The sequence below is a fragment of the Paroedura picta genome, chromosome 10 (assembly GCF_049243985.1).
Source record: "Paroedura picta isolate Pp20150507F chromosome 10, Ppicta_v3.0, whole genome shotgun sequence".
Taxonomy (NCBI): domain Eukaryota; kingdom Metazoa; phylum Chordata; class Lepidosauria; order Squamata; family Gekkonidae; genus Paroedura; species Paroedura picta.
This window is the reverse complement of record NC_135378.1, coordinates 36,516,836-36,538,476: the sequence shown is the minus strand read 5'-3', so window position 1 is coordinate 36,538,476 and position 21,641 is coordinate 36,516,836. Positions and strand designations below refer to the sequence as shown.

General features: G+C 41.7%; 1 protein-coding gene across 50 annotated transcripts in view; it reads right to left on the bottom strand.

Moving 5' to 3' along the window:
* Nucleotides 1-11,551: 11,551 nt before the first annotated feature.
* Nucleotides 11,552-21,641, bottom strand: part of SORBS2 (sorbin and SH3 domain containing 2) — a 269,623-nt gene continuing 259,533 nt past the window's right edge. For all 50 annotated transcript variants that reach the window (XM_077302175.1, XM_077302170.1, XM_077302181.1 and 47 more), the window contains 3 exons: nucleotides 17,284-17,333; nucleotides 14,890-14,996; nucleotides 11,552-13,734 (listed from right to left, as the gene is read on the bottom strand). In XM_077302175.1, coding sequence (XP_077158290.1) covers nucleotides 13,673-13,734; nucleotides 14,890-14,996; nucleotides 17,284-17,333 — 219 coding nt within the window. In that variant the 3' untranslated portion in view covers nucleotides 11,552-13,672. The remainder of the gene's footprint in view (nucleotides 13,735-14,889; nucleotides 14,997-17,283; nucleotides 17,334-21,641) is intronic.

Sequence of the window (21,641 nt, the reverse complement as noted above, 5' to 3'; positions counted from 1 at the left end):
TACAACTGAACTGGGATGCCAAAGTCAGCCTCCGCCACCAAAGGACTGGACTCAGAGCTTGGCTGTCCAAAATTGCTCCTGGAGGCTCAGGTAAGTGACAGATAAGCCTTTGACCAGCTGTGGGCCTTTGGAGAGAACAATCTTCTGGCCACACTGACCCATGTGCTTGGCCCTTCCAATGATCATAATGGGACTGACATGGAATGGCTTTTGATGAGTTTTGGGGAACTTCAGTTGGTTGAAAGTGGAACAATCCATTCACAAGGATTGCTTATTTAGCCTCCCCTCAGGATTTATTTAATTATCGCAACTTGGCAATACTCACCCAGATAATTTACGTGTGCCATCTAATATTTTAATGTTTTTAAATATATGAGCTCCAATAAAATGTTTCAATTTTTTATAATTGTTTTCATCCCTAACCTTTTAATCCTTATAATAACCCTGTGACATAGGCCAGGCTCTAACTGGCCCAAGATCTCCCAGAAAGCTTCTATGACAGAGTGGAGATTTGAACTGGGGTCTCCCAAATCTCACTCCAGTTCCACTACACCAGGCTGGCTCCTCTCATAGCACCCCCAGAAAAACCAGAAGTTATATGTCAAGACATTATGGCTTGCTGTTAGCTTACCTTATTGCTTATCTATGGGCTTGTCATAGATTCCCCGACATTCCATTGTTCATGCTTATATTCCACCCTCCCTCCAAAGAGCTCAAGATACAAACCACACTGGAGGCAGTACACAGGGAGAGATAGTGGCTGACCAAGGGAATTTGAACATGACTGTGCAGTTCGACACAGCTCAAAATGGAATGACAGGTGGCTCTGCTACAGGCAGCCCCAGGCCTTCCTTATTCTTCAGTAAAGGAGGCCACTGAATATAGAGCTGGACAGCAGTAATGCTGTTGATCTGGGTCTAGGTCTGGGTTCCCAGAACAACAAAAGAGCTGAGCCAGGCCTAAGTTGGTGCTGGTTTTGACCTGTAAAAGCTTGATAAAGTGTCTCATGGACCACTTTGTCTAACCCAAACCATCCCTAAAACCTGGGGATCTCCCGAAATCACAGTTCTTCTCTAAAGTACAGAGATTAGTTCCACTGGAGAAAATGGACGTTTTGGAGGGTGGACTCCATGGCATTATACCCTGCTGTGGTGGGCAACCATATCCACTTTGCTGGCAGCAGGGGCAACACTACAGTCTGCCCATTTGCTCAGGTTAGCCCTGTTTCTCTAAGTGGATGTGCATGACAAGGCCTTCTTGGTAGCAGCGCCAGAAGCAATTCTCTTCAGCAGAATGCTCATTGGATCTCTTCCCAAAAGTCTTGTAGAAGACGTTTAAAGAGTCATTCTTTCATTGAGCAGTTGGGTAGTAGGACAGCAGTAATTTTTCTAGGATTTTATTGTATGCTATTTATTTTGATTGTATATTCTGATATCTGTTTATAATGGTTATTGTATGTCTGGATAGGTTTTTTCTCACCTGAAAGGAAGAATATATATATTTATGAATGAATAAAAAGAACATGCCAAAAGGAATAATAGGTCAAAGAAAGGCAAAAACTGTTGACACAGCAAACTTATAAGAGGGAACGCCACCCAGCTTGCTGCCATCTGGCCATACAACTTTCAAGAGACATGGAAACTGCTATCCTAAAATACCTTTAATCTGGAGGACCAGGCTTGATTTCCCCAGTCCTCCACATGCAACCAGCTGGATGATCTTGGGCCAGTCACAGTTCTCTCAGAACTCTCTTAGCCCCACCTACCCCATAGGGTGTCATGGGGAGAGAAAGGGGAGGCAATTATAAGCTGCTTTGAGACTCCTTCAGGCAGGATATAAAAACCAACTCTTCTTCTAAATAGGAGTTATTTCTGAGTGAAGAATTGCTTACCAAAATACATTTAACAGTTAAGAGTTGTTTTTTTTAAAGAGTCAGTTAAACTTTCACAGTGCCATGAAAATATGGTGTTATAACTAGGACTGCCATATTCAAATGGCTTGTTCCTCTTTCACAATTTCTTGGATGCTTTAAGATGCTTTGGGCCGATCCTGCGTTGAGCAGGGGGTTGGACTAGATGGCCTGTGTGGCCCCTCCCAGCTCTATGATTGTATGATTCTACAATGAATATTCAAGTTGCCAGTTACCTTCTGGTGGCTGGAGAGTTCCTGGCGGAGATGGCAGAGATTAGTTCCCTTGGTGAAAATGGCTACGTTTGATGATGGACCTATTGCATCACACCCTCCTGAAATCCTCCCCAGGTTCCGTCCCTAAAATCTCCAGAAATTTCCCAGCCTAACCTTTGGCAACCCTATTTCAATTCCTGAAGTTACTTATCAGTTACTTTGGGTGACAGTGTAATTCAATGTGAAGAACTATGTAGCAATAATTCAAAAATGGCCAAGCAGAAAGACAAAGTGTGCCGTGTCATGCTGGAATGAATATAGCTCTTCCCACACAACCCTTTTATACTCACAGCCCATTCTTTAGCAGCTGGAGCTGTTGCAAAATGTCAGAAAAATCCAGGAAACATGAGGAGAAAAATGCATATTGGGTTTGAACTTGCTTTCGCAACATTTTATTTATAAATGCTAGCCAAAGTTCAACAGGACTGATGTGAGAACTCGCTTCATGTTTCTGTTTAAATTAATGAGATCTAAGAATGTTTCCCTCTTGCTGGAGACTGCCTTTAAACCTTCTAAATCTTCTGAGTTACAGATGTCCATTTTGGCTTTTGAATCTGTACAATGCTTAGGAAACATCATCAGCTGCTGTGATAAAGATGGCGAGTGACAGAGTCCTTAGCTGACCACCAAAAAGGCTAGCCTAAGGATCATTAGATCCGAACGGAAAAAGCCATGTGAGATGGGCACTATAGGAGAGAGCAGAATTAGATGAGACTGATGGCAAAAACTGGCTGGATCCAACCCATTCTCCTGGTCTTCAGGAGAGAATTTTTGTCATTATGGCTATCAGTTTCCCCATGTAGAGAATCACAAGCAATTAAAAAAAACCTTTTGGGGGATAAAACTTCGGTAATCCTCCTGATCTTAGTAGAGGTTGCTATTTGCTATTTGCCCAAGGCCCTATTGATTTATTATAAATCTAAGTTAAATTAGTACAGCAGACTCAGTGGATTCCAAAGATCTATTTTGCTAACTGTGTTGCTTTCTTCTGACATGGAGAGTCTTCTGCAGATCAGAGTTCCTTCTGCTGGTGGAGAAGAAGAAGAAGAGTTGGTTCTTATATGTCGCTTTTCTCTACCCGGAGGAGTCTCAAAGCAGCTTACAATCACCTTCCTTTTCCTCCCCCCACAACAGACGCCCAGTGAGGGTTTGCCATTTATACTGGATGTCTAGTGTCCGGTCACCATGTAGCTGTTCCAGAACAAGACGTACTAGTGATCAACTAAGTGTGCAGAGTGAAAAGAAACTTAACAACACATCCCGGGCTGCCTGTCAACAACTGTTCTGTGGTGATGTTCAGCTATGACTGTAATTTGCTTCAGAGAAAAGTCTGTGTCCCAGAATCTAGATTAGAGATGACATAGCACAGTCACAAATGACATTCTCAGCATGCCATATAGTGCAGAGGAGACAGGAATCAGATCTTGTGCTATGCTTCCCAGGGCCAGCTTGGTGGGTTTAGTGGCTTTGCATGACATGTAGCATGTACACATATAGATTTAGCAACAGCATACATCGTTGTGAAATTACAGCTGCTAGAGGTTAGGGTACAAACAGCTTGTGACCCGTTATGGATCTGGTGGCCCTTTTCCTCCAGTATAGGTGCCTAACAGAAGAGCCAAGTTCTCACCACACCTACTAGGTTGGCTTCTTTGATTGTCTGAGCAGAAGGGGCTCTTATGATCCTCTCTACTTCCTTTTTCATCCTCCGGTCCCCTTGAAAATTCTTTGCTGAGGATGGAGGAATCCATAGGGACAAAAGATTTAACTGTCTACCTCAATGTACTTTGTCCACAGGGCAAGCCACCCAAAAAAACAGAGGATTTTTTGGGGTGCGGTAGTGGGGGAGGAGTGTTTTCTGGAAAAGAGAGAGGTGGGGAAGACTCCCCTATTGCATTCACTCCTTCCTGTTGCACTAACATCTAATGCAGCCCAGTGTATTGATTTGACGAAGAGGAGGAAGAATGCTTTCCTGTTGCACATACATCTTCTTCCCATCTTTGGAACAAATATTCCAAATAATTATCACTCCCAATTCCACTCAAAAGAGCAAGGCTAGGGTGAAGTCATTAGAGCAGCCTTTTCAAACCTTTTGATCAAGGAAATACACCTGAAATATTTGTCAGGCTTCAAGGTACTGTGGAAGAGATGTCAGCTGGCCACATCGCCTGATGCAAATTAAAAATATGCAAATAAACATTAAATATCAGTCCCTATCTTGCTTTGCCTATAATGCCCTATATGCAAATAAAAATATGCTTTCCCCTCACTCAAGACAGTCCTGATGCCCAACAGAAGACAACTTATCCCAGCCACAGGGTAAGAAGCAGCATTTCTGCAGCAGTGGCTGCTGGCTCCATGCAGCCACCATCTTGGAATCCCCCATGCCATGGTACATCTGAGGTGTTCTCCAGGTACACTGCTATACCTTGATAAACTAGTTGGGAACCCATGCCTTAGAGCAGGAGTAGTCAACCTGTGGTCCTCTAGATGTCAATGGACTACAATTCCCATGAGCCCCTGCCAGCAAACGCTGGCAGGGGCTCATGGGAATTGTAGTCCATGGACATCTGGAGGACCACAGGTTGACTACACCTGCCTTAGAGTATAAGAGAAATCAGATCCCCTCCTCACATATACTGTTCTTTCAATACTCCACAATTCTCTTTACCATAATTTTCAGGAATTTGGTCATGCTATATGATGATGAATGGCTACTGGTGACCAGCTGGCTAAACTGAGAACATAAACAATTGTCATGCAGTTCCATCCTATTTTCTATCTGTCTGTATGCCAATATACATATATGTGTGCTGTCAAGTCACAAGCAACTTATGGAGAAGCGAAGTTGGAGAAGCAGAGGTAGTTTGCCATCGTCTTCCTCTGCAGAACCTTCCTTGGTGGTGCCCTGTCTAAGCATTGACTATATTTAGCTTCCACGTTCTGATGAGAATGGATTATACCATACTGGCTTGCCTTGTACTTGTTATCAAACTGCCTTATAATTTTTTTAACATTAAAAAAATCCTTATTCTCATGGGATTTCTTTATCAGCCAGAACACTACATTAGCTGTAAAAGTCAATGTTTCTCAGAAGGAAAGCATACCGTGTTTCTGGAACATAACCAGCATTTCTGACTCTTTCTGTGTTTTGTCTGCTTAATCTGTTTAAATAATAATAAAAGACTTTTTAGACATATTGTTTACAATACACACCTAATAATTCATTATAACTGGCCTAATAAACATTTAACTAGCTATCTGAAGAGAAAAATAGTGCAACTCTAAGAAGAATTATACCAGTTGAAGCCTGTTGACATCAATGGATTTAGAGGGGTATAATTGGTCAGGATTGCACTGTAAAAGATCTGAAGCAGTTCCAAAGGAAGAGCATGTGTACCTTTACCACTGATGTTTACTCATTCCCATGAAACCCAGGTCTGTTTTCCAGTGACTTGAAACAAGTTTATTATTTTATGAGCTTTAATTGCAAAAAAGTACCCCAAATGATACCTAAAGATACATCTGACTATGTCTCCTTTGCATATGTTAAGAATCAGAAAGGGGTTAGGCACATTTCATTAAGCTACTGAATACCTGTATCTTGTCTCTCTTCATAACTTTGTCAGTTTCAAGGCTACCCTCCTCATAGCTGAAGCTTCCCTAAGGGGGTAAAAATAGCAGTGACCTACAGTCCTGTTAATAAGATACTTACCTAATAGTTCAGCAGATAGTTCTCAACTGTTTCACAGTAGGTAGCAGATGGATCTTTTTTTTAAGATGGAGAAAGAGCTCTCACTCCATGGTCCTGTTAACTATTTGCAGCATGGCATTCAACGGCACGCAAGCATTACAAAACAGCATGCTTTTGCTTTAGTTGCTGACAACAGTTTATTCAAGCTGCATTGAGCAGGATGGCTCTGGGACTTTGTGTATGTGTGTGTGTAAGAACTGGTGTGTTTCTAGCTAATTGGTGCACTTTAAATGACAGCTTGTTACATTCTCTCCTAGGTGTAAACTGCATGGAGCTTTTATTCCAATCCCAGGTCGATTCAGTCCCTGCCCTCTACACAGAATGCGATTTCCATTTGGATTTGGGGCAATTTAAAATTTCCTTCTGCAGCAAGAAGGATTGATCTGGAGTGACCCTACCTTTATTGTGTGATATTTTAGAGTGCTTTTAACCCTCAATATTTAAATGTTTTGAATCTGGGCTCTCCTCCGTGGTGGAGGACCTGTGATTGGCCACAGGTGGTCATGTGACAAACTTGCCTTAAAGGAGAAGCCCCTAATTTCTCTCAACTTATTTAGGTCTTGCATTTTTTTTTCCTGCCTTCTTCGATCCTCCCCCCCCCCCTTCAAGAAAAGAAAGGATTTTTTCCTCCCTCCTCTAACTTCTTCAATTCTCTTCCTCCTTTCAAGAAAACAAAGAAAGAGTCTCAATGTACCTCCCCCTCCCTCTTCTGAGCCTCCCTAACCACATGCAGAACACTTTCCTGTTTCAATGGGGAGGGGGGGGGAGAGGGAGACTTGAGTTCAAATCGATCTGAATTCAACAGGATTGACAATAGAATAAACAAAGTAAGTGCAGACTCTGCCCTAGTCTAAGTGAAATAAGTCCTTCAGAACTCAGTGTGGTGTGAGGTTTCCCCCACATGGGAGACAGTTTCTTTGTCATCTGTCTTTATGCCAAAGAGGACAACTGGCCCACCAAAGCCCAGAATTGGAAAAGAGAGGAGGGCAGAGTCTGCACTTACTTTCTTTATTCCATTGTCAATCCTGTTGAATTCAGATCATTTTGAACTCGGGTCTTCCTCTCCCCCTCTCCCCATTGAAACAGGAAAGTGTTCTGCACGTGGTTAGGGTAGTTCAGAAGGGGGGGGGGAGAGCCAAGCCTCTTTCTTTCTTTTCTTGAAGGGGGGGAGAGGAGCCAGGCAGGGAGCCTCTTTCTTTTATTGGAGGGGGTGGGAGAGAGGATTGAAAAAGGCAAAGAAGGGAGAAAAAATCCAGGACCCACAGAAGTTGAGAGAAATTAGGGGCTTCTCCTTTAAGGCAAGCTTGTCACATGACCAGGTGTGGCCTGTCAGAGGTTCTCTACCACGGTTTCCCAATCCAGATTTGAAAAATATTGGGCATTAAAAGCACTATAAGATATCGCACAATAAAGGTAGGGTCACTTCGAATCAATCCTTATTGCTGCAGAAGGAAAATTTAAATCGCCCCAAATCCAAATGGAAATCGCATTCTGTGTAGAGGGCAGGGACTGAATCGACCTGGGATTGGAATAAAAGTTCTGTGCAGTTTACACCCAGGTTCCAGTGCCCAGGTTCACTTTCTTCCCCCCCCCCCCCAAAGCACTAGTGCGTTCTCTCTTATAGTGTGTCCTAGTGGCCTCTCCCTCTCAGAATTCTCTGCCCCACTCCCCCACCTGGCCTGTGGCTAGTCTCTTTCCATTTGCTCCGTCTGGTAGACCATCAAAGGAAAGGGAAGGCTGTTGAGCCTCTTTCCTCAGCCACCTGTCTCCCTGCCTGGCTGCTTCCTCTGGCTGTTCAGGGCTGCCTCTCAGCCTCTCCCATTCCAGCTGACTCCATGTCTGAACTCAGCCTTGCCTTTTGACCAGGCTCTCCCTTATGCTGCCTGCCTCCTTGTCTTCTTCTCTGCTGTGCCAGAGCACTCTGCCTGATTCCCAGCCTCTTCCCTCTCCAGCCTCTCCTTGCATGGGTGAGTCAGGCCCCAGTCGACCTCAGCTCCGATAATGAATGGAGTTGGGACTGGGTATTGGCTCCTGACACATCAGGTAAGCATCACACTACGTGTCTCATCAAAAGCAATGGGACAGAGCTTAATTCTCAGGCACAGTGATGATGGAGCCTTTTCGTGACTAATTTGTGTTTTTGTCAGATCCATAGCTGTGAGGATGAGAGCCATCCTAAGCAGAATTGCACCATCCATCACCAAATGAGTGCAATGTCTCACAGTGCAGTCCTAAACAGGATTGCACAAGTTTCTGAGCCAATTGAAGACCATGATTTTAGAAAGGTATGTACCTCTTCTGTTTAGGATCGTAGTGCTAGGCTTCTGTTTCTTCAGGCAATATCTTGTATAGAGACAATATCTATCTATATTATTATTATTAATAATGCATGTTATATATATATATATATATATAAATTATATATATTTAATTTATTTGTAACCACTGAGGAAGGCTGTAGAAGTCAAAGTGCATTTGGTTTTATGTAGTTCATAGGACTTACTCATTTACCAGGAATGCTTGTAAACTGTTGTTTTTATTAGGTTAAGGTGACCAGATTGTCCCACTTTTGGAGGGACTTCTGGGGGTACCTGGCAAATTGTACTTATGTTGAAATTATATATTACAATAATATTTTTGCGTTCTATGCATTCTATGAAACTTTTTGTTGCTCCATATAGACCAATTTTTAATCAAGAACCCCCCACCCCAGTCAATGGTGTCCCGCTTTACCAATATTAAAATCTAATCACCTTATGTTAGGTGCGAAGTTGTGTCCGACCCATCGCGACCCCATGGACAATGGTCCTCCAGGCCTTCCTGTCCTCTACCATTCCCCAGAGTCCATTTAAATTTGCACCAATTGTAAATTGTATAGTCCGGTATTCAGACCCATAATGTTTTAAATTTTATATGTGCATGCTGTATAATAAACATCTTGTTATTTTTCTTGTTGTAGCTTGACCCTTTTGGCAAAATTAGTATCACTTTGGTCACCCCATTCTGATAATCTTGGATCTGTATTAATTTGACATCCCAGTACACAGGAGGGATTCATGCCTAAATTGGAGATCATTAGACTGCAACTTCTCTTCTGAGTAGAACATATTATATACCTTTTTTTTTTTGCTTGAAAAGCATATTTTGAATATTGGTGTCTTTGCTTTCCTACTTTTTAAATAGCACACAGGCAATCAATACACCATAACAATTTTAAAAACACCCTAAAATCAAATAATTAAAATTATCCAGAATTAAACCTGATGAACTTCAAACAGCAGTAGAAACCACAGGAAACAGCAGCAGCACAAAAACATTGGACACTTACCCAACCTCAGTGCCTCCCAAATTAAGAATACTTAACAATTATCAGATGGCAGAGGGATCTTCCAGGCAGGAGAAGTGTTTCACTGACTGTATGTAGTAGCTGAAAGACAGCCTCTCCCCATGTGATTTATAATCTCACCTTTGAGGTGGGCACACAGAGCAGGGCTCATGCCAAAGACCTGCTTGTGTTGAGGTCCATGTGGGCTTTGGGGACCATAGTCTTCAACTATTTAGGGCTTTAGGGATTATTTTCAGTATGTTTGAAATGCCTCAAAGCAAGCTATCAAACATTGAAGCTGACACAGTGTTGGAGTTGTACCATCTCTCCATAGCAGGTTCTTGTAAGGTCCCAGATACTTACATTCTGCACCAGCAGGCTCTTCAGAAGCAGTCCCACACAAACTATGTTACAGTAATCTAAAGTTGATGAAAACATGGCCAGATCTATGTTTATTAGAGCCAGTTTGGTGTAGTGGTTAGGAGCTAATCTGGCTTGCCAGGTTCGATTCTGCACTCCCCCACATGCAACCAGCAGGGTGACCTTGGGCTCGCCACGGCACTGATGAAACTGTTCTGACCGGGCAGTGATATCAGGGCTCTCTCAGCCTCACCCACCCCACAGGGTGTCTGTTGTGGGGAGAGGAATGGGAAGGCGACTGTAAGCCGCTTTGAGCCTCCTTCGGGTAGGGAAAAGCGGCATATAAGAACCAACTCCTTCTTATTGACTTCCAGGATTCAAACATGGGATATAAGACAAGACAGAGTTGTGTTCAAAAGGCCATTATTTGTCTTTAAGTGGATCACAGATCTACTTCTATTATTTATTATGGCCTCAGGCTTACAATTCAAGGAGACAAGATCTCTAAGGGAAGGGGAAAAATGGAGGTGGTGCAGCTATCTTGTGGGCCTTATTTGTCTGGCTGGCGACAGAGGCCTTACTCCTATCACTCCTGCAGCCTCGGAGCAACTAGCAGTTGGAATACAGTTCTTTCTGATTGAGATTAGGAAGTGAACTTTCTGCAACTGCTCATCATTTGGCTCATGCTTAGGGCTGGTCTGGTCTTTCCCTTGCTGAAAGAGTTCATGACCTCCCAATGGCCCTGATTCTGCTGGCTGGTGACAGAAACAAGACTGTCCTTTCCCTATGAGTCTCTAATGACTTGCTCACAGAGGTATATATATTATTCTAATAAAAAGCTGGTTGGTCTCCATGCAGATGATCAAAGCAGCAAAACTGGGCCACCCAAAGACACGGTAAAAGTCTCTGCATACTTGGAGGAATCCCTAAGTAAGCAGAAAAATACAACTCTATAAATCAAGCCAAAGAGGGGTGGGCGGGAGAAACAGTCAGATGAGGAGAGAAAATAGTTCAGCAGAGGCAGAATGCGAACAGTGAAGTGTCAGTTACACGAAAAGAGGGAAGGGAGAAATTAGTTTAATGAAGCATCAGAGAATTTAGATAATCCTGAAGAGGGAGGCTTTGGGAGTGGAATGGGGTTTTAAAATCATCTCTCCCACCCAGTTCCTTGTGGGTCCTGTTACTTAATGTAAGAACTTGCATCTGTTTATGGGACTTTAGTTAAAAAAAAAACTCCAGAGGGGATGTTTGGGGGGTGATGTTAAAGTTAAATCTGCCTGATGTCTGGTTTCATCCATCCAACTCACTTTACTCATCCTCAGAAACAATCATGATGCAGCAATCAAGAAACAAAGGCAATGACTAGCCTTAAGATGCAAGTGTTAGAAGTTACAGAATTAACTTTGTTGCCATGAGGGGAGGTTTATAGGGGTATATTGTCTTTAGGGGATTTTATGTTGGTTTTATTGTTGCAAACCGCCACGAGCTACTGTGTGGGAGGGGCAGTATATAAATTGAAACATAAGCAAACAAACAAATAAATGGTTTTGCAGACTTGCCCTGCTCATGACAAATCAACATGGTCTGTAATTATGTTCCCAAACCAGGATGAGCAGACAGGTACTTACAATATTCCACCATCTTCACCATGAAAGCAGGAACTATGATGAGCTTGTTTTACAGGTCGATCCAATTTGCTTCTCAGTTTTCTATTATTCTGTTAAGCTTTGTAGTGATGCTAATCAAATAGTGTCCTCCAAGCAGAATTTATTAGAAGTCCAGTATAAGATTCAAAAGCAGTTTTAAGATCAGAGACACAGAACTTTTCAAATGTGGAAATGCTTCCGAATCCAGGAGCTAACTTTATCAGTGCAACAGTGTATTCCAACAGTGTACTTCTAGCAAACAGTGTACTCCAAGCAACAGGGTACTCCAAGCAAATTTTATTAGAAGTCTATTCAAGGGAAATAAAACACAGATACCCCTTTGCATGTAAGAATTCGGAGTCAAGTACCTGGAAGTCAGGCATGAAAAACTTGTTCTAATAAAATCAGATACAGAGTAGAAACAGTGCTTTGTTTAAAATATCACAGGCAACAGACATTTGAGTCTTCCATCATAAATGGCATCAAAGATAGGTATTAATCTCACAGCAAAGCTGCATGCACATCTAGTTTATAATGGAGAGCCTTTGAAATATAAAGCTTTTGCCATGAAATTTGCAGTAATAAAGGTATGCTGCACAAAGATGTTTCTTTATCTGGCTTATTGACATTGCTCCATAATAAAAACATATGTACATTTTTTTTAAGATTTGGCTGGTAAAACCATATTATAATTCATTATTATTATTATTTTTGCATAAAATGCTATTTTACAGAATTGCACTATTCAAATGTGCTTATAAATGTTTTGGGGGGGGCAAGTAAAGAAAATGAGATGCTTTATTAATGAGATGGGGGCAGGCTGAAGATCAAATAAGCATCAACAATCGCTCTGTACAAAAAGTAAAACATATGTACAAAATGCTACAGGACTACAAACATTTGCAAGATTTATTCTTTACCACAATAGAAACGCAGTAAATGTTTTCTTCAGCAAGGTGCCAGCCAAACCAACTTTGAACTGCTTTACGTAAAACCGTAGACCTGGCAACTTTTCTGCTTCCCATCCTATGCTACTTATGCTTACCTTTGCATAAGGAAAATGAAAATATTCAATCCTGTCTCCTGACTAAAAAGCCAACCACGTGTCTTAGTTTTCATGTTTGTGACTTTGTTTTAATACTATATTGCTAGGAAAAGAGAATAGGTTTGATGTATAATTTATGTTCTGCTATAAGAAGCAAAATAATATCAGCATGTAAAGCTGTTGTGAATATTTTGTGTCTGGTAGTCATGTAAAAAACAAACAAACACATTTTATTAAACTCTTTCCTCCCCCAAAAAAGATGAATTTCAAACTAGGTTTTCAGATTCTCTGTTGCTCCTTGCAACAGTATTTTTGATATAGCAGAGAAATGTATGCCATCTATTACTTTCACCCTGGTTCATAATTGTTCATGATTTTCCAAGATGTTTTGCTTTCTGCATGCCCTTAGAGTCAAGAAGTAAACTCAATTTCCTTTGGAGATGCTTCAGATATTAATATATACTAATATAGGATCTATTGGTGTATTTCTTATTTCACCCATGTCATTAGTGATGGGAATAGGAATGTACTTTCTTTGGTAATACCAACCTCTCTGTACAAAGAGAGACTCTACATAGGGCCTTAACAGACATCAATGCAGAAAGTGAGATGTGTTTCTGTTTCTTCCTCTTCCTACACTCATCATTAAGGTATGCAATGAGGACTTCCACATTTTCCTTGCCCTGCATGGGGACCATCTGCTTCTCCTCACAGAGAGATGCCTGCAACCCAACATCGTACCTTAATGCAATTGTGTATCCAGCTTCTGTACAATACTTTCTGAAGCCAAGTAAAACAGGCAAACCTGTGACAGAATAAAGCAGGGGTAGTCAAACTGTGGCTGCAGTTTGACTACCCCTGCAATAAAGTGAAAATACCTTGTGCATAAAAAGGTGAAAATCTCAAATCAAACAATTAAAAACTAGAAAAAAACCCATAATCTGCTGTATCTAAGAGGTGAACTCCCCCCGCACTTAAGGACAGTATTGTGAATACTCCAAATAATATGGATATGGGTTACTCCTTGAAGCATTGCTGAGTCTAAGCTTTTTTCTTATTTTTGTGTTTCAAACTGGAAAGCGGCAGAGAAAATGTGATGCTTGGGAAAAAATGTACTAAATGTTGAAATAACTCCTTGTTTCCTATAGAATATACCATTGTAGACGTGAACGGTAATACTGCTGGACTGGCTGATGGAGATGGGTGGTGGTGAAGATGAGTTAGATGGCTTCTACTTGGTACTGCAAAGCAGGAAAACAGAAGGCCGGTGGAGCATGTTTTTCTAGCAGCTTTATATGCGGATGTGTTGCAGAGATGCAGCATAAATAAGTAAGAAAAAAATTAAATGAAACAAAATTTCACAGCCTCTTGACATAGTTTCCAGGGAAAGTGCCAAAGAATTTTGTTCTTCTGGAGGTTCCTGAAAGTAGAAGTAATAAATGAAATTTGGCAGCTGTAGTAATGGTATTACTCTGTGAAGCTGGCCTACTTTAAATATTTTAGAATATTTTATGGGCATAGTCAAGGCTATCTGGTTTAGACAACATGAAGCACATGACATCACAGAGATGCCACCATGGCTGAATGAGAATGTAGGCATGCTTAAAATCAGAGGTAGCAGAAGCTTCTATTGGAGCTGAAGAGGCAAACTGCTTTAAAAAGTGCAGTCCGGCCCACGCAAGTGACTGAAGATAAAATCCCAAAGAAACCTGTAATAACTTCCACAATTCTTCCTCGCACATGCATACAAGGTTTACTGGAAGGTAGCCCATTACATGGAGAAACCGTTAATCCACGTAGCTTGGGCACAGATTATAGCAACATTTTGCTTATTACAGTAGCAAGAGATATAGTTCACTTTAAGCCACTACAAATATTTCAGTCCATCAACTCTTTGCCCCATGCATCTAGTTCATGCTAAATGACTTGGCAGGTCCATGCATTCATTTCACCCTGAGTGTAAAAGAGAGGTGTGTCTGCCAACTATGTGAATGGTAGGGCCTACTATGATAAGTTTGCACCTTGGTGCCATGGTTAGGTACTTGTCAAGGCCCTGACCAATACTGTGCCTTTGAAGATTGCTGCTATTTCTGTGATACAAAGGAATTCCACTTCCAGGTTAGGTAAGTTTTCCCAAATGTGCTACCTCTGTCTTGGCACACTGTAAACAGTCTATAATGGTGGATGTGCTGTTGGACCACCAGGCACACTTGTGGGATCAAGTGCAAGTACTTATGGGAATACAGGGAGGTTAGATATAGGCAGACCACTGGATGGTATCCAGAAGAGTGACCTCAGAACCTTGCTGCTGACCTGGTGTGAGACTGCTGTGTGTGAAGAGCATCTACAGAACACAGGATGAGAATGATATGCATTGTATGTGGAATTAATGGATGTTAAATTCTGTCTGAAATGTCTAATAGTTCATACCAAAAATTGTTGCCAATAGAATGGGCAGTGTTGCAGTGATTGTCTGGTCTCATTTCCCAGTTCCAAATTAGCAGACCATTCAGCTATGCAGTCTCTGAGGTTGCACATGTATCCTAAAGCACAACTGAATGTAAAAGGAACATACCCACAAACCATCCATCATCACACTTTTCCATCACATCAATGATATCTCCCTCTCTGAGCTCCAATTCATCTTCATTCCTAGGTGTATAGTTATACAGAACCTGAAACCTTAAACAGGACAAATGGATGCATTTAAAGGGGGGGAAACATACATCTTGCATTTTACTATACTAGAGAAGCTTGTTAAATAGCATACTGAATTGTTAATTATAATAACAATATTTAGGTAAGATATAATGACAGAGCAAGACCTATTTTCAGGCCAATCTACACGCTAATTAAGTGTAATATCTGGACTCAAAGAAATTAGAACAAAATGTATTCAAATGAAAATCTAAACAAACATTGATTACAGCTCCTGAGAATTTTCCAAAAAATGTATTTTTGGTTTAGATGTGCGCAGAAAAGTGGCCATTAGAGAGCTATGCTTACACCTTTTGTCTTCAGAAGCTTCCTCCTTCCCAAAGGAAAGAGATGACTTTGCAAGGGTACAGTAGCAGACAGAGCGACAGCTTGGATTTAAGCAAACTTACGTTATGCATGCTTATTGAGAAGCAAATCCTGCATTATTCCATGGAACTTGAATCCAAGTCCTGTGTGTATAAGACTATTGGCATAGACTGTTCATGCACTGGGAACTTCCCTGCCCCAGCTCCCATGCAGGAGCATGAATTGGGGGCAGATGAGGCGCACTAGGACGAATGCTCCCCCGTGTGGGTGCAGGAAGAGGTGGGGCAACCTGCCACGACTACAACTCCAACCTGCAGCCCAGCATGAAACCTCCAGTCCATAAATGGTCATAGGGAAACTAACACTGCAATCTTAAACAGAGTCACATACTTTTCAGTCCATTGAAGTATTTGGGTTTAAGAGGGGCACAACTCTGTTTAGGATAGCACTGATAGTCTTCAAGTAATTTTTTTTTGCTTAGTATCCTTACTTTTCACACTTTCTCTCCTAAGCATTTACAAATCCTGTAATACATATGGCCTGTGAGTTGTGTGACTGGATGTTTTTCTCTGTAGTCCTGATGGGATAAAGACTGTTCAGTTCCAAACAGACATGTCTTCTTTATATCAATCAATTAGCATGCATGTTTAGGAAACTTAGCAAATGCCAGTACCCAGAACAGTTTAATCTGTAAGGACTTCAACGGAATAAAGGTTTCTTCAATCGGCTATATTTAACAAGGTCAACTATCTCTTTCCAATAAAAATACTACACCCATCATGTTGACCAGGAATATTTTCACAGGATATTTATGTTTAGGTCTCAAAAGCTAGCATGATTAAAATAGAAGCCATCAGCCTGAGAAAAAAATTATGCTAATCCCCAGAAAAGAACTTGATTAATAATTGGACAGTGGCCTGTCATGACTAATAGATGTTAGGACATTCAGAATAGAACTTTAATTTGCATGGAATTTCACTTTGTGTGCTAGACTCATTTTTAGCAGTGGGATAACATAATTTTTAAAGGTGACACAGCATTCAGGAAGCCATACAGAAAAATTATGCCACCACCTGTCAGAATCCCTGGAATGCTGCCATACCATTTGTAATTGATTTCTGTGATTGATGTCTAAGAATCAAAGGAGTAAAGAACTGTTGGGTCACCTCTATGCATTTCAGTTGAGCTGTGACAGTGTCTAGTGTACTGATTTCAGGTGACCCTGTATAAAAACAGGAGCCAACAAATTATTGTTTCTTCACAAGAGGACTTCAATAAGCCCTTAGCACTTATGAGTGGATAACATGTACCTCAAAAGTGAGATTCCCCAAAAAAGGAAAAGAGACTTTTCTGTTATAGAGGCAGTGCTATTGCTTCGGTGAGTGTTTTGGAGCTACTGTACATTGAGTGAGATCACTGGCCCATCTAGTCTAATACAGCCAAGGCTGACTTGTAGTAGCTCTTGGAAGTTTCAGGAAGAGATTCTATCCCAGCCCCGAAATCTGACAACTGAAGATGCCAAGGATCAAACTGGATGGGACTAATTATATTGAAAAATGTGTTCACTATTGAGGTATGTAATTACCCCAGTCCAACAAGTTCCTGACCAAAGTGTGTGATCTATCCTGGAACTCATCTTGAACTGGACAGCAATGGTACATAAGAGAGCTCTGAGTTTTAGGAGCATTTTTAATGGATGGCAATATGGGTCATGGATCCATGTATGGTATGGTAAGAAGACAGGGGCAGAATGCTGGCCATTTGGAATGCAATGCCCAGGAATGCAATGCCCAGTATCACATATGATTGTCTCATGAACACTGCTGGAACTGACATAAAACCCTTGGTTAGATGGCTTCCAGATCTGGGGAATGTTCCCAGCCTTACCTAATCAGAAATTCAATACCATTATTTAGAGAAGAACTTTAGAAAACAAAATACTTACGGTTCCCCCCCACTGTGTATATTTTCATGAGCAAGCACAGGGCGCTGTGGCTGAAATGAAATGAGTTGAAATGTAGTAAGAGAATAGACGGTCACAAGCAGTGATATAGTTTAGCACAGTCCTGCAACATCTACACTATGCACAGTGTAATCCTAAGCAGAGTTCTGCCACAGCATGCCTTAGAAGTGTTATCTTGGCTAACAGTTGTCCTGACAGTTCACCTGGCCATGCGCTGCTGCTTGATGGTGCTTGATTAACCTCTGGTCTCTCTGGCCCTGGGACTGCATAAGACAGGATCAGCCAAATGGGTGGAGAGGTCACAATTGCAGCTTGCTGGGCTGCAGACAGCTCAAGCATTGCACAACTAGAAGCACTGCACAACTGTTTTAACCATTGTCCTTTGAATCCTATTTGGTGTTGTGTAAAACAGATAGAGAGATATAGAAGAGGAAGCACTAGAGATTCTTTCAAATCTTTCTTTTGGAACTCTTTATCTTCAGTCTAGATCTCACCATCCCCAAGTAAGCAGGTAAGGTTCAGCCATTAGCATCATACAAACAAAGCCCATAAAAATGCACTTGTGGGGCAACATGTATGGATCTGCACCGGAAAAATGTGATCTCAGACAAGCAAAAAACAAATCAGTCTGAATTTTGACAACTGGACAAACAGTTGTGCCTTCTGATTGCTCAAGACAGCATTCTTGCACACAGAGCTCTCCTGCAGATATCTCACCAGAAGCCCAAACATTCTGTGCTGTTTCTGATACTACCTCGTCTCGAGGACTGAAGAAGTGATTTTTTTAAAAAAATAGAAACATCCTCAGGGGATGAGAAACGAGCAAAACAAGTTCTTGAAAGAATGCAGATAATGAATGACTGTGACCTTATAAGGGAAGATGGTAACCATTGCCAGGATAATGAGTAGAAGAGAAGAAATGTTCATAGTTTAGCATTAATCTGAGATCTGAAGATCTGGCACTTCCATCACACTTACTTACAAAAGAAACCATCGTTAAAGAATAGAAGGATACATAAAGATACACACATATAATCTAGGTTCAGGAAATGCACCAAGTTGTTTAAGATTGCATGACTTCATACAGGTTCAAGCACTTGTCTTTAGCATTCCTTTTCATAACTGTTCTTCACATGGTTAAGAATCATGACTGGTTCAAATGTCCTCCTGTTTCTCTATGCAACCTCTAAAGATACAGGGTGCAGTTGCCAAATACAGGTTGAGAAATTCCTGGAGATTTGGGAGGTGGAGCCTAGGGATGGTAGGGTTTGAAGATGGGTGGAACCCCAGCAAGGCATAATGCCATAAAGTCCACCCTCCAAAGAAGCCATTTTCTCCAGAGGAACTGATCTCTGTTATCTGGAGATCAATTGTAATTCTGGGAGATCTCCAGACCCCACCTGGAGGTTGGCAGCCCTAGGACAGGGGGCCTCTGAGTGCTGTATATCTGGCTTACATTAACCCAGGAAGATTTTTACATTGCTATTCTAAACTTTGTTGTTGACATGATTTTAAGTAAAGTGACACAGGGACAGGGGTTTCCTTCTGTTAATGAGCCGTTTCTGAGGTACTATGGTCATTTCAAACAGGCTACTTGCCCCCCTCACTCTGTTTCACCGTATGATCTTCCTCAGATATTTTTAAACATTCAAAGTTGAGTGCTATAGCACTAAACAAATATAGTTCTTTGGTGTATAGTGGCACCACTGAGATAATGTGATTCCATCAACTCAAGGCGTTTCAAGGGTGCTGCTATACTACCAAAGTGTTATATTAGTTTAGTGCTACAGTGCTCAGCTTAGAAGATCGCAGGGTGAAAAAAGGCAGGGGGAAAAATGGCATTGTAGGAAGCACTATGAACATTTTAAACAGCACACCACAACGATTCAGAATTTCACTAAATACTGCTAGCTGCCAGTTTGGTGTAGTGGTTAGGAATGCGGAATTCTAATTTGGCGAGCCAGGTTTGATTCTGCACTCCTCCACATGCAGGCAGCTGGGTGACCTTGGGCTTGCCACAGCACTGATAAAGCTGTTCTGACCGAGCAATAATATCAGGGCTCTCTCAGCCTCACACAACTCACAGGGTGTCTGTTGTGGGGAGAGGAATGGGAAGGCGACTGTAAGCTGCTTTGAGACTCCTTCAGGTAGACAAAAGCGGCATATAAGAACCAACTCTTCTTCTTCTCAGTTACCAAAATCGACCTGTCTGAAATGACAGGAAAAATCTACTGGCAACCAGTGACTAAAATGGAACACAAATGGCCTATGACTGTTTCATGAATGGGCATGATTGTGAGAGACCTGTGATCAGAATTCTAAATTAAACCATATGAGGGGTATAAGCCTACATGGAGACAGTTGTCTATAGGCATGCATGCAGTCAGTTGTGGATGTATGAGAGGGATCTGTAGAGCGATGGCCAATTGGAGAGGTTGCCTCCATAACCAGCTGGATATGTAGAGTTACCAGGGACACACCAGACTCTAATTTCACTATGTGGTCTCACTGTGTGTGTTTACCTACAGAGTTGCATGCTTTCTATACTAAATTTACAAGATTACCCTGGGTCACAAACTGATGTCTGCATTCATCTGAAGTTGTATCACTCTGGGAGAATCCCCCCCACCCAAAAAAAAATTCATCCTTAGGTGCACATATTCAAGCGTTAGCACTTTCTATAAATATTCCTGCTACCTGCCTCAATGCCATCCAAGAAGTAGAGCACCCCATTACCCATTAATCCCTGGTGCTACCTCATTCCGGCTCATAAGGAATCCTTTCCATGTTCAAAAGGGATTATCCAAATGCACTTTCTCTTCCTTCCAAAACCCTTGTACAGATAAATGAGGTACGTGAAGAACATGTAGAAATTCAGGTGTACGTATCAGTAACACAATGCATAAAATGATACACAATGCATACGCAATGCATAAAAATCATAAACTTCTTTTCAAAAGGCAAGTAGTATGAACCAAATATTTCAAAAGAACAGGCTGTACTTTATGGAGGATGCAATTCTAGGCTGATAGGCTAGGAAAAGCGAGGGAGAGTTGCAGTTCTGAGAAGCAGCGCTATGTGAAAGCATGGTGTCAAATGAGAGCAGCGTGTGTTGCTGTAGCAACAAAATATTTTGAAAAGACCATGCATTTGAAAACAATAAGGGAGGGGGTCAGAAACATTATGAAACTCACGGACACATGCAACGAGGCCCTTTCAATTAGCTGCCGATGCAAACAGGCTCTTTAAAGAAATCCTTTGAAACCAGAGGGAGCTATTTCCAAATTCAGGAATTTACTTCCTTGCTGTCACTTGCAATAGCTACCCCAGTAGAACTATGCAAAGCAACAACTGCACACTAGGGCTTCCAGGCTGTTATCACACAATCCAGTTCTCAACAGCAAGGCATCAATTCAACATTGACATTCAGGCTTGAGAATTAATTGCCCAATTCATTATCCTGAAGGCATGACCAGAAATGAACACGGGCCACACAGTACCATACCCTATGAGGATAGCTCTGGCCTCTGACAGGTGACCCGCAAGATCTCCTCGTTGTAACAGGGCTACGAGGAGGTTTGCCAATGACCAATACCTCTCTTTTTAAATCGGCCTGGAAAAACCACAAACACTGCGTCAATGTATTTTTCATGGCCACGTGTTTAGTTGGACATTATTGGTGGTTCCTTCTTTCATCTCACGTACAGTACAAGCTGTGCAAACCAGTTGTTTCCATCACCCCCAAAAGCTCCCTATGCAAAAGACATGCATGTGTGTTAGTGCAATGCACTTGGAAAAATGCCATTCCCTATGCCATCATTATTTTAATCCTGAGTTTTCAAGATTTGCATAGAATTTTCAAACCCACACAAGATTCTTCCATGGTATGCATTCAACTACAGCTGCATACCTGGAAATGCAGGAAGTCAAAACACAGCTGAAAGTTTCCAGCCATGAAGAAAGCTATACTACTGGTAGCGGATACTGTAACTCTCTAGAGATTAAAGGCAAAACATTGATAAAAACATGACCTGTTGTTTAAGCAGGTGGTTTGCATGGGGGTGGGGTGGGGGCGGCAGGCATTGATGTGCAATACAAAATCAAGCAAATACCTCCCTTAAATTGGATTCCAAAGCTTTCTGCTCAGAAATGTGTGTGTGTGTTTGGGGGAGGGGGAGAGGAACAGGAAAAAATATGCAGTCAGGATTGAGATTTTGCGTACTCCAAAAGGCGTTGAAGCAGACAGCATGAGTCACATAACGCTTCCAGATTCCAAACTTCTGTCTCATTTGGCAGCATTCTAAGGCTGAGGGGTTGTTTTGATTCAGAGAGCAAATGGC